Source organism: Somniosus microcephalus, chromosome 31, assembly GCF_052327205.1.
Source record: "Somniosus microcephalus isolate GS21.2 chromosome 31, FLI_Smic_1.0, whole genome shotgun sequence".
Classification (NCBI taxonomy): domain Eukaryota; kingdom Metazoa; phylum Chordata; class Chondrichthyes; order Squaliformes; family Somniosidae; genus Somniosus; species Somniosus microcephalus.
In genome coordinates, this window is record NC_141017.1 from 3854816 (window position 1) to 3868402 (window position 13587).

Genomic DNA, 13587 nt, shown 5'->3' on the forward strand with positions numbered 1-13587 from the left:
ACCCTCCAGGGCCCCGAGATTCGACACTCCTCTGTCGAAAAGGAGGCCCAGGCCATTGTGGAAGCCGTGCGACATTGGCGGCATTACCTGGCCGGAAAACGATTTACCCTGCTCACTGACCAGCGTTCAGTGGCTTTTATGTTTCATAATAAGCAGCGGGGCAAAATCAAGAATGACAAGATCTTAAGGTGGAGAATCGAACTCTCCACCTACAATTACGATATCTTGTACCGGCCCGGGAAACTCAATGAGCCCCCAGATGCCCTATCACGTGGTACGTGCGCCAATGCGCAGGTTGATAGGCTACAGACCCTCCACAATGACCTCTGCCACCCGGGGGTCACCATGTTCTTCCATTTTATCAAATCCCGTAACCTGCCCTACTCCATCGAGGAGGTCAGGACCATGACCAGGAACTGCCAGATCTGTGCCGAGTGCAAGCCGCATTTTTATAGGCCAGACAGAGCGAGCCTGATCAAAGCCACGCGCCCCTTCGAGCGGCTGAGCATCGATTTTAAAGGGCCCCTCCCCTCCTCTGACCGCAATGTGTACTTCCTCAATATAATTGATGAGTACTCCCGTTTCCCGTTTGCCATCCCTTGCTCGGACATGACCAGTACCACGGTCATTAAATGTCTGAATGACCTCTTCGCCTTGTTCGGTTTCCCTAGCTATATCCATAGCGACAGGGGCTCATCTTTTATGAGCGACGAACTTCGGCAGTACCTGCTCGCGAGAGGCATTGCTACAAGCAGGACCACCAGCTACAACCCCCGGGGTAACGGCCAGGTGGAAAGGGAGAATGCGACAGTCTGGAAGGCAGTCCTTTTAAACTTAAAATCTAAGGGCCTTCCGACCTCCCGCTGGCAGGAGGTCCTCCCTGCGGCGCTCCATTCCATTCGGTCGCTGCTCTGTACACCCACCAATGCCACTCCTCACGAGAGAATGTTCTCCTTCCCCAGGAAGTCCACGTCGGGGATTTCGCTACCAACATGGCTGACTTCTCCAGGTCCCGTCCTACTGCGGAAGCACGTGAGGACCCATAAGGCGGACCCCCTGGTCGAGAGGGTGAGCCTCCTCCACGCTAACCCGCAGTATGCTTACGTGGTGTACCCGGACGGGCGGGAGGACACAGTCTCCATTCGAGACCTCGCACCTGCAGGTGCTCCTGAAACACCCTCTTCGCCACCCACCGCTACTCCTGCCTACCCCCAGGACACAGTCCCCGCACGAGACCTCGCACCTTCGGGTGCCTCTGAGAGACCACCATCGCTACCTCCCATTACCCATGCTCTGACCCCTGTAGACGGCATGCAGCAGCCCCAGGGTCCGCCACCTGCTACTCCTCCTCTGAACGAGACACCGGGTTCAACGTTGGATGCTGCACCATCACCGCCGCTGCTGCGACGCTCAGGACGGCTTACAAGGCCTCCTGATAGACTTCAGTACACGAATTTTTAGTGCACTTCACCCCGCCGGACTCAATTCTAAACAAGGGGTGAATGTGGTAAACCACTGTTGTTAGTATTGTTGTACTTGTCTGTGCATGCCTCAGCTGACTCCGCCCCTGGCTCCACCCTCATGGCTGGGTATAAAGGTCGCTGCTCAGAAGCCTCCGGCCCTTTTGGATACCAGGCAACCCCAAGAGGCATGCTCTGTTCTTTGGTAATAAAAGCCTGTTTATTACTTACTCAATCTCCAGTCTTTTGTAGCAATTGATAGTGCATCAGTCGGTAGCTCTGAATAGCCAAAAGCTTCTGGAACATCTCATTAAGTAAATACTAGATTGGAAAACTGCAATGTTTCAGGGTGTCCCCTCATTAGTTGAATTGGAGACAGGACCGTTTCTCATTGGTTAAGTTGGTGAGGATACAATATTTCTCATTGGTTGAATCGGAGAGCTGAGACATCGCTCATTGGTTGAATTGGAGAGTTCGCATGTCCCTCATTGGCTGAGTCGGAGAGCTGGCATGTCTCTCACTGACTGAGTCGGAGCGCTGGCATGTCTCTCATTGGCTGAGTCGGAGCGCTGGCATGTCTCTCATTGGCTGAGTCGGAGCGCTGGCATGTCCCTCATTGGCTGAGTCGGAGAGCTGGCACGTCCCTCATTGGCTGAGTCAGAGGCTGGCATGTCACTCATTGGCTGAGTCGGAGAGCTGGTATGTCCCTCATTGGCTGAGTCGGAGGCTGGCATGTCACTCATTGGCTGAGTCGGAGAGCTGGTATGTCCCTCATTGGCTGAGTCGGAGGCTGGCATGTCACTCATTGGCTGAGTCGGAGGCTGGCACGTCCCTCATTGGCTGAGTTGGAGAGCTGGCACGACCCTCGTTGGCTGAGTTGGAGAGCTGGCACATCCCTCATTGGCTGAGTCGGAGAGCTGGCACGACCCTCGTTGGCTGAGTTGGAGAGCTGGGACGTCCCTCAATGGCTGAGTCGGAGAGCTGGGACGTCCCTCATTGGCTGAGTTGGAGAGCTGGCATGTCCCTCATTGGCTGAGTTGGAGAGCTGGGACGTCCCTCATTGGCTGAGTCGGAGAGCTGGCACGTCCCTCATTGGCTGAGTTAGAGAGCTGGTATGTCCCTCATTGGCTGAGTCGGAGAGCTGGGACGTCCCTCATTGGCTGAGTTGGAGAGCTGGCACGACCCTCGTTGGCTGAGTTGGAGAGCTGGGACATCCCTCATTGGCTGAGTCGGAGAGCTGGCACGTCCCTCATTGGCTGAGTTAGAGAGCTGGCACGACCCTCGTTGGCTGAGTCGGAGAGCTGGGACGTCCCTCATTGGCTGAGTTGGAGAGCTGGCACGACCCTCGTTGGCTGAGTTGGAGAGCTGGGACGTCCCTCATTGGCTGAGTCGGAGAGCTGGCACGTCCCTCATTGGCTGAGTTAGAGAGCTGGTATGTCCCTCATTGGCTGAGTCGGAGAGCTGGGGCAACACTCATTGGCTGAGGCGGAGAGCTGCAATGCCAGGCAATGCTCCTTCACTGTGCTCCCTTTGTCCTATACACCGGCTGAGTTAAAGCCAATATGTGTCTCTTGATGCCTGCGCAAGTCTACTTTGCGCTGAAATCCTTTCCCACAGACAGAGCAAATGAAAGGTTTGAAGCCAGTGTGCTTTCTGCTGTGGGTGATGAGGTTTGAACTCTGGCTGAAGGCTTTTCCACACACCTGACACTTGTGAGGCTTCTCACCTGTAACAAAACAACATTGATGACAATAAAATATTAATCCTCCAGTGATAAACATCCAGTATTAAACCTTCCGTATTATACTGCCAGTATTAAACCTGCAGTATCACGGGAGGCCCAAGTAGATTAAAAGTAATCGGCAAAGCATCATAAACATCCCAGTACCTGTGGGGAGTGTACTGGAGTCAGTCCCAGTACCTGTGGGGAGTGTACTGGAGTCAGTCCCAGTACCTGTGGGGAGTGTACTGGAGTCAGTCCCAGTACCTGTGGGGAGTGTATTGGAGTCAGTCCCAGTACCTGTGGGGAGTGTGCTGGAGTCAGTCCCAGTACCTGTGGGGAGTGTACTGGAGTCAGTCCCAGTACCTGTGGGGAGTGTACTGGAGTCAGTCCCAGTACCTGTGGGGAGTGTGCTGGAGTCAGTCCCAGTACATGTGGGGAGTGTACTGGAGTCAGTCCCAGTACCTGTGGGGAGTGTACTGGAGTCAGTCCCAGTACCTGTGGGGAATGTACTGGAGTCAGTCCCAGTACCTGTGGGGAGTGTACTGGAGTCAGTCCCAGTACCTGTGGGGAGTGTACTGGAGTCAGTCTCAGTACCTGTGGGGAGTGTGCTGGAGTCAGTCTCAGTACCTGTGGGGAGTGTACTGGAGTCAGTCCCAGTACCTGTGGGGAGTGTACTAGAGTCAGTCTCAGTACCTGTGGGGAATGTGCTGGAGTCAGTCCCAGTATCTAACATAGAAACATAGAAGATAGGAGCAGGAGTAGGCCATTCGGCCCCTCGAGCCCGCTCCACCATTTAATGAGATCATGGCTGATCATCCAAATTCAGTACCCTGTCCCTGCCTTCTCCCCATATTCCTTGATCCCTTTAGCCTTAAGAAATATATCTAACTCCTTCTTGAATATATTTAATGAACTGGCCTCAACTGCCTTCTGTGGCAGAGAATTCCACAGGTTCACCACTCTCTGGGTAAAGAAATTCCTCCTCATCTCTGTCCTAAATGGCTTACCCCTTATCCTTAGACTGTGACCCCTGCTTCTGGACTCCCCCGCCATCGGGAACATCCTTCCTGCATCGAGTCTGTCTAGTCCTGTTAGAATTTTATAAGTTTCAATGAGATCCCCTCTCATTCTTCTAAACTCCAGCGAATATAAGCCCAATCGACACAATTTCTCCTCATACGTCATTCCTGCCATCACAGGTATCAGTCTGGTGAATCTTCGCTGCATTCCCTCCATGGCAAGAACATCCTTCCTCAGATAAGGCGACCAAAACTGCACACAATACTCAAGGTGTCGTCTCACCAAGGCCCTGTACAACTGCAGCAAGGCATCCTTGCTCCTGTACTTGAATCCTCTTGCTATGAAGGCCAACATACCATTTGCCTTCTTAACCGCCTGCTGTATCTGCATGCTTACCTTCAGTGACTGGTGCACAAGGACACCCAGGTCTCGTTGCACTTCCCCTTCTCCCAATCTATTGCCGTTCAGATAATAATCTGCCTTCCTGTTTTTGCCACCAAGGTGGATAACCTCACATTTATCCACATTATACTGCATCTGCCATGCATCTGCCCAATCACCCAACCTGTCCAAATCATACTGGAGTTTCTCGGCATCCTCCTCACAGCACACAGCTTTGTGTTGTCTGCAAACTTGGAGATATTACATCTCGTTCCCTCGTCTAGATCATTAATATATATTGTGAACAGCTGGGGTCCTAGCACCGATCCCTGCGGTACCCCACTAGTCACTGCCTGCCACTCAGAAAAAGACCCGTTTATTCCAACTCTTTGCTTCCTGTCTGCCAACCAGTTCTTTATCCAAGTCAGTACCTTGCCCCCAATCCCATGTGCCTTAACTTTACACACTAATCTCTTATGCGGAACCTTATCGAAAGCCTTCTGAAAGTCCAAATACACCACATCCACTGGTTCTCCCTTATCTATTCTATCAGTTACATCCTCAAAAAATTCCAGTAGATTAGTCAAGCACGATTTACCTTTTATAAATCCATGTTGACTTTGTCCGATCCTGTCACTGTTTTCCAAGTGCTCTGCTATTACATCTTTTACAATGGACTCTAGCATTTTCCCCACTACCGATGTCAGGCTTACCGGTCTATAATTCCCCGTTTTCTCTCTACCACCTTTTTTGAATAGTGGGCTTACATTAGCTACCCTCCAATCCATGGGAACTGTTCCAGAGTCTATAGAATTTTGGAAGATGACCAGCAATGCCTCTACTATTTCTAGGGCCACTTCCTTAAGTACCCTAGGATGTAGATTATCAGGCCCTAGGGATTTATCGGCCTTCAACCCCGTCAATTTCCCCAACACCATTTCCCTACAAATACTGATTTCATTCAGTTCCTCCCTCTCATTAGATCCGATATTCCCCGACATCTCTGGGAGGTTATTTGTGTCCTCCTTTGTGAAGACAGAACCAAAGTATGTATTTAATTGGTCTGCCATTTCTTTGTTCCCCATTATAAATTCCCCTGATTCTGACTGCAAGGGACCTACGCTGGACTTCACCAATCTTTTTCTCTTCACATATCTATATACCTGTGGGGAGTGTGCTGGAGTCAGTCACAGTACTTGTGGGGAGTGTGCTGGTATCGATCCCAGTACCTGTAGGGAGTGTACTGGAGTGGGTCCCATTAACTATGGGGAGTGTGCGGGAAGGCTCCCAGTACCTGTGGGGCATGTGATGGTATCAATCTAGTACCTGTGGGGAATGTGATGGAGTGGGTACCATTACCTGTGGGGAGTGTGTTGAAGTCAGTTCCAGTACCTGTGGGTAGTGTGCTAGAGTGCTCTCAGAATGTGTGTGGAATGTGCTGGAGTCGATCCAGTACCCGTGGGGAGTGTATTGGAGTTGATCCAGTGCCTGTGGTTTATGCTGGAGTCGATCCAGTACCTGGGGGGAGTGTGCTGGAGTCGATTCAGTACCTGTGGGGAGTGTGCTGGAATCAATTCAGCACCTGTGGGGAGTGTGCTGGAATCAATTCAGCACCTGTGGGGAGTGTGCTGGAGTCGATTCAGTACCTGTGGGGAGTTTTCTGGAATTGATTCAGTACCTGTGGGGAGTGTGCTGGAGTGGATCCAGTACCTGTGGGGAGTGTGCTGGAGTGGATCCAGTACCTGTGGGGAGTGGGCTGGAGTCGATCCAGTACCTGTGGGGAGTGTGTTGGAATCGATCCTGTACCTGTGGGGAGTGTGCTGGAGTGGATCCAGTACCTGTGGGGAGTGTGCTGGAGTCAATCCCAATACCTGTGGGGAGTGTGCTTGAGTCGATCCCAGTACCTGTGGGGAGTGTGCTGGAGTCGATCCCCGTACCTGTGTGGATGAAGGTATGTTTCTTCATGTCGGACTTCTGATGGAAGCATTTCCCACAGTACTGGCAGGGGTATGGCCGGGTGTCCGAGTGGATCAGTAAGTGTGTGGACAGTGTCGAAGAACGTTTAAAATTTTTCCCGCAGATCTTGCAGTTGAAACTCTTCTCCTGCAGAAACAGAAGGCGGCACAGATAAAGTTGTCGGTTTTCTCTCCACCAGTCCCCCTCCATTTCCCAGGCCACCAGCAGCCTAGCAGTCCTTGCCCAAGTAGCCTGTGAGGCTAAACAGTGAAAACCAGCAACTATTGAACCATGGGAGTATCACAGTCGAGGTTGGACAATCTTACCGCCAGCCACACACACAGCAGGGGCCACTGGATAGTGATCAGGAGGGGCTGAACGGGCTGTCCCAGCCCTCCCTAAACCAAGGACATCATCAACAGCCCTCCATCTACAGCCAGTATCAATCCCAAACTAACCCCACTAAACCACTCTCTCCCCATAGCCCAGTATCAATCCCAAACTAACCCCACTAACCCACTCTCTCCCCATAGCCTTGTATCAATCCCAAACTAATCCCACTGCCCGGCTCTCTCCCCATAGCCTTGTATCAATCCCAATCTAATCCCACTGCCCCGCTCTCTCCGCATAGCTTTGTATCAATCACAAACAAATCCCACTGCCCCGTTCTCTCCCCATAGCCCTGTATCAATCCCAAACTAATCCCACTGTCCCGCTCTCTCCCCATAGCCCTGTTTCAATCCAAAACTAATCCCACTGCCCCGCTATCTCCGCATAGCCTTGTATCAATCCCAAACTAACCCCACTGATCTGCTCCCTCCCCATAGCCCTGCATCAATCCCAAACTAACCCCACTGCCCCACTCTCAGCCTATAGCCCTGTATCAATCCCAAACTAACCCCACTGATCTGCTCTCTCCGCATAGCCTTGTATCAATCCCAAAATAATCCCACTGCCCCACTCTCACCCTATAGCCCTGCATCAATCCCAAACTAACCCCACTGTCCCGCTCTCTCCCCATAGCCCTGTATCAATCCCAAACTAACCCCAGCTGATCTGCTCCCTCCCCACAGCCCTGTATCAATCCCAAACTAACCCCACTGCCCCACTCTCAGCCTATAGCCCTGTATCAATCTCAAACTAACCCCAATGATCTGCTCTCTCCGCATAGCCTTGTATCAATCCCAAAATAATCTCACTGCCCCACTCTCTCCCCATAGCCCAGTATCAATCCCAAACTAACCCCACTGTCCCGCTCTCTCCCCATAGCCCAGTATCAATCCCAAACTAACCCCACTGTCCCGCTCTCTCCCCATAGCCCTGTATCAATCCCAAACTAATCCCACTGCCCTGCTCTCTCCGCATAGCCCTGTATCAATCCCAAACAAATCCCACTGCCCCGCTCTCTCCCATAGCCCGGTATCAATCCCAAACTAACCCCACTGTCCCGCTCTCTCCCCATATCCCTGTATCAATCCCAAACTAATCCCACTGCCCTGCTCTCTCCGCATAGCCCTGTATCAATCTCAAACAAATCCCACTGCCCTGCTCTCTCCGCATAGCCCTGTATCAATCCCAAACTAATCCCACTGCCCCACTCTCTCCCCATAGCGCTGTATCAATCCCAAACTAACCCCAGTGCTCCACTCTCCCCATAGCCCTGTATCAATCCCAAACTAATCTCACTGCCCCACTCTCTCCCCATAGCCCTGTATCAATCCCAAACTAACCCCACTGCCCCGCTCTCTCCGCATAGCCTTGTATCAATCCCAATCTAATCCCACTGCCCCGCTCTCTCCGCATAGCTTTGTATCAATCCCAAACAAATCCCACTGTCCCGCTCTCTCCCGATAGCCCTGTTTCAATCCGAAACTAATCCCACTGCCCCGCTATCTCCCCATAGCCCTGTATCAATCCCAAACTAACCCCACTGCCCCACTCTCAGCCTATAGCCCTGTATCAATCACAAACTAACCCCAATGATCTGCTCTCTCCGCATAGCCTTGTATCAATCCCAAAATAATCCCACTGCCCCACTCTCACCCTATAGCCCTGTATCAATCCCAAACTAACCCCACTGTCCCGCTCTCTCCCCATAGCCCTGTATCAATCCCAAACTAACCCCACTGATCTGCTCCCTCCCCACAGCCCTGTATCAATCCCAAACTAACCCCACTGCCCCACTCTCAGCCTATAGCCCTGTATCAATCTCAAACTAACCCCAATGATCTGCTCTCTCCGCATAGCCTTGTATCAATCCCAAAATAATCTCACTGCCCCACTCTCTCCCCATAGCCCAGTATCAATCCCAAACTAACCCCACTGTCCCGCTCTCTCCCCATAGCCCAGTATCAATCCCAAACTAACCCCACTGTCCCGCTCTCTCCGCATAGCCCTGTATCAATCCCAAACAAATCCCACTGCCCTGCTCTCTCCGCATAGCCCTGTATCAATCCCAAACTAATCCCACTGCCCCACTCTCTCCCCATAGCCCTGTATCAATCCCAAACTAACCCCAGTGCTCCACTCTCCCCATAGCCCTGTATCAATCCCAAACTAATCTCACTGCCCCACTCTCTCCCCATAGCCCTGTATCAATCCCAAACTAACCCCACTGCCCCGCTCTCTCCGCATAGCCTTGTATCAATCCCAATCTAATCCCACTGCCCCGCTCTCTCCGCATAGCTTTGTATCAATCCCAAACAAATCCCACTGTCCCGCTCTCTCCCGATAGCCCTGTTTCAATCCGAAACTAATCCCACTGCCCCGCTATCTCCCCATAGCCCTGTATCAATCCCAAACTAACCCCACTGCCCCACTCTCAGCCTATAGCCCTGTATCAATCACAAACTAACCCCAATGATCTGCTCTCTCCGCATAGCCTTGTATCAATCCCAAAATAATCCCACTGCCCCACTCTCACCCTATAGCCCTGTATCAATCCCAAACTAACCCCACTGTCCCGCTCTCTCCCCATAGCCCTGTATCAATCCCAAACTAACCCCACTGATCTGCTCCCTCCCCACAGCCCTGTATCAATCCCAAACTAACCCCACTGCCCCACTCTCAGCCTATAGCCCTGTATCAATCTCAAACTAACCCCAATGATCTGCTCTCTCCGCATAGCCTTGTATCAATCCCAAAATAATCTCACTGCCCCACTCTCTCCCCATAGCCCAGTATCAATCCCAAACTAACCCCACTGTCCCGCTCTCTCCCCATAGCCCTGTATCAATCCCAAACTAACCCCACTGATCTGCTCCCTCCCCATAGCCCTGTATCAATCCCAAACTAACCCCACTGCCCCACTCTCAGCCTATAGCCCTGTATCAATCTCAAACTAACCCCAATGATCTGCTCTCTCCGCATAGCCTTGTATCAATCCCAAAATAATCTCACAGCCCCACTCTCTCCCCATAGCCCAGTATCAATCCCAAACTAACCCCACTGTCCCGCTCTCTCCCCATAGCCCAGTATCAATCCCAAACTAACCCCACTGTCCCGCTCTCTCCCCATAGCCCTGTATCAATCCCAAACTAATCCCACTGCCCTGCTCTCTCCCATAGCCCTGTATCAATCCCAAACAAATCCCACTGCCCCGCTCTCTCCCATAGCCCGGTATCAATCCCAAACTAACCCCACTGTCCCGCTCTCTCCCCATAGCCCTGTATCAATCCCAAACAAATCCCACTGCCCCGCTCTCTCCCATAGCCCGGTATCAATCCCAAACTAACCCCACTGTCCCGCTCTCTCCCCATAGCCCTGTATCAATCCCAAACTAATCCCACTGCCCTGCTCTCTCCGCATAGCCCTGTATCAATCCCAAACAAATCCCACTGCCCCGCTCTCTCCCATAGCCCTGTATCAATCCCAAACTAACCCCACTGCCCTGCTCTCTCCGCATAGCCCTGTATCAATCCCAAACAAATCCCACTGCCCTGCTCTCTCCGCATAGCCCTGTATCAATCCCAAACTAATCCCACTGCCCCACTCTCTCCCCATAGCCCTGTATCAATCCCAAACTAACCCCAGTGCTCCACTCTCCCCATAGCCCTGTATCAATCCCAAAATAATCTCACTGCCCCACTCTCTCCCCATAGCCCTGTATCAATCCCATACTAACCCCACTGCCCCGCTCTCTCCGCATAGCCCTGTATCAATCCCGAACTAATCCCACTGCCACACACTCTCCCCATAGCCCTGTATCAATCTCGAAACTAATCTCACTGCCCGCTCTCTCCCCATAGCCCTGTATCAATCCCCAATCTAATCCCACTGCCCACTCTCTCCCCATAGTCCTGTATTAATTTCAAACTAATCCCACTGCCCCGCTCTCTCCCCATAGCCCTGCATCAATCCCAAACTAATCCCACTGCCCCGCTCTCTCCCCATAGCCCTGCATCAATCCCAAACTAATCCCACTGCCCCGCTCTCTCCCCATAGCCCTGCATCAATCCCAAACTAATCCCACTGCCCCACTCTCTCCCCATAGCCCTGTATCGCTGAGGTCATCATGGATAGCACCATTAGGGAGTTGGTCACACTGCAGGTGAAGGCTGCACAGGCAGGAAGGGAATGGGTGACCGTCAGGCAGAGTAGTAGGCGCAGGCAGGTAGTGCAGGGGTCCTCTGTGGCCATCCCCCTCTCAAACAGATATACCACTTTGGATATTGTTGAGGGAGATGGCTTATCAGGGGAAGGCAGCAGCAGCCAACTTCCTGGCTCCATGGGTGGTCCTGCTGCACAGGACGGGAGGAAAAAGAGCGGGAGAGTTATAGTGATAGGGGATTCTATTGTAAGGGAATAGATAGGTGTTTCTGCGGCCGCAAACGAGACTCCAGGATGGTATGTTGCCTCCCTGGTGCAAGGATGTCTCGGGGCGGCTGCAGGGCATTCTGGAGGGGGAGGGTAAACAGCCAGTTGTCGTGGTGCATATAGGTAAAAAAACAGGATGAGGTCCTAAAAGCTGACTATAGGGAGTTAGAAGGTAAATTAAAAAATAGGACCTCAAAGGCAGTAATCTCAGGATTGCTACCAGTGCCACGTGCTAGTCAGAGTAGAAATAGAAGGATATTTCAGATGAATACATGGCTAGAGGAATGGTGCAAGGGAGAGGGATTCAAATTTCTGGGAGAGGTGGGACCAGTACAAACTGGACGGTTTGCACCTGGGCGGGACCAGAACTGATGTCCTAGGGGGAGTGTTTGCTAGTGCTGTTGGGGAGGGTTTAAACTAAAATGGCAGGGGGTTGGGAACCTGTGCAAGGAGACAGAGGAAAAGGAAACAAGGATAGAAACAAAAGAAGGAGAAAAGCAAAAGTGGAAGGCAGAGAAATCAAGGGTGTAAATCAAACATGGCCACAGTAAATAATAATTCTAAAAGGACAAAGAGTGTTAAAAAATCAAGTCTGAAGGCTTTGGGGGAGAAATTTGGTATAGCCCTGTTTGGGGTGCCATTAGCGGCCGTGCGCAAAGTTTAGGGCCTGGCGCTAATTATTGCCTCCGATGGCAAACTTGGCTTTTATCGCCCCTGGAGGTGATTGGAGCGCTAAATCAGGCACTACACAAATCTCTTAAGGCGCTAAGGCTGAGGAGCGAGGCGCTACCTCAGAGGGCGGGAGAAGCGCAGGTGTTGTCAGTTAGCGATTGAACACAGACACACTGGCGCCGGCCAGTTCTTAAAGGGGAGGGTCGATCCTGCTCTGCAGCCACACCCTGCTCATTGGAGCCTTGAATCTCGGCCTGGGCAGACCTGTGGCTAAATCTTGCAGCCAAAGACTATGGCGAGGGCCAGGGAGCGAGCACAGCGCTTCAGCGAGCGGGCCTTGGAGGCTCTGGTTGGCGCGGTGGAGTGCAGAAGATCCATTCTGTACCCAGAGAGTGGCAGGAGGCCTTTGCCGTTCGAGTACAGAAGAGTGTGGAGGGAGGTGGCTCAGAGAGTCTCCTCAAGCAGCATGGTGCCCAGGACCCATCTCCAATGTAGGAAAAAGTTCAACGACCTCACTCGGGTCGTCAGGGTGAGTGCCTTTTTTTCAAAACCTCTTTATCCCTCCATCTCAACCTTACTTTATGGCTAGAGGGTCTTAAAAGCCCCAATGCCCAACACTCATCCAACACCTATGGCCCTATCATCAAACACACACGCACATTCCACACTTTGCATACAGTAAGGGCTATTCAACTATGGGAGGCACATCAGGCAAGACCATGGCTGTATATTTACTCAGACGCCGTCCTTTTTCTTGCAGGCCAAGCTGTCTCATAATAGGAGACAGCAGCAACAGACCGTTGGAGGGCGGCCTATGCTGCAACCCCTCAGCGATCTTGCGGTGCGCGACCACAGGATTGTGGCAAGCCGGGTGATTGGTCCCGCCACCACTGGAGACGCCGACCCTGTTCTGGCCAGCAATGGTAAGGTCATTACCTTTTTGTCCTCTCTCCTTCCACTTGTCCCTCGCAACACCAGCCTTTGACACTTTCAATCCAAATCACTAAATCGCTGCACTCATGCCTCCCTTGCTGCCATCCTGTCCTCACGCTAAAGCCACTCTTGTACCTCCCTGCTTTCAGATGGTGATTCACCAGGTGAGGAGACGGGCCCTCAAGCTGCCAGTGGGAGTGAAGCTGAAGGCGAGGAGGAAGAGGAAGCCAGAGCATCAGCGCCACCCTCTCCCGAGGAAGCCCATGCCCACATTGGGAACATGCCTTCCCTGGAGGGGAGCAGGGGGGAATGGTCTGATGAGGGTGAAGCTCCAGGACCCAACGGGCTGCAGCAACGCAATGGGGGTAGGGAAGCTCGGGGGCCTTCTGCCCGGAGGGAGAGTATGCCATCGAGTCCTGTTGCACTGGATGCAGAGGAGGAGCGGGTCCTCGCTGAAATGAGCGCCCAGGCGGAGCACAGGCACACTGAGCTCATGGCTGCAGTGGCAAGGGTGCCCAAATCCATTGAATGACTGGCAAGGAGTGTGGAGCACTTCGCTGTAGCACAGGCGGCTGCCACGCAAATGCTTAGTGCTGCAATTCAGTCACTGGCTGCTCTCATGCAGAC

At 52.4% G+C, this 13587-nt stretch overlaps 1 protein-coding gene across 1 annotated transcript in view; it reads right to left on the reverse strand.

Moving 5' to 3' along the window:
- Positions 1-1184: 1184 nt before the first annotated feature.
- Positions 1185-13587, reverse strand: part of LOC147097542 (uncharacterized) — a 31298-nt gene continuing 18895 nt past the window's right edge. The window contains exons 6-7 of the mRNA XM_085971395.1: positions 6522-6687; positions 1185-3186 (exon numbers count right to left, since the gene is read on the reverse strand). Coding sequence (XP_085827521.1) covers positions 2996-3186; positions 6522-6687 — 357 coding nt within the window. The 3' untranslated portion in view covers positions 1185-2995. The remainder of the gene's footprint in view (positions 3187-6521; positions 6688-13587) is intronic.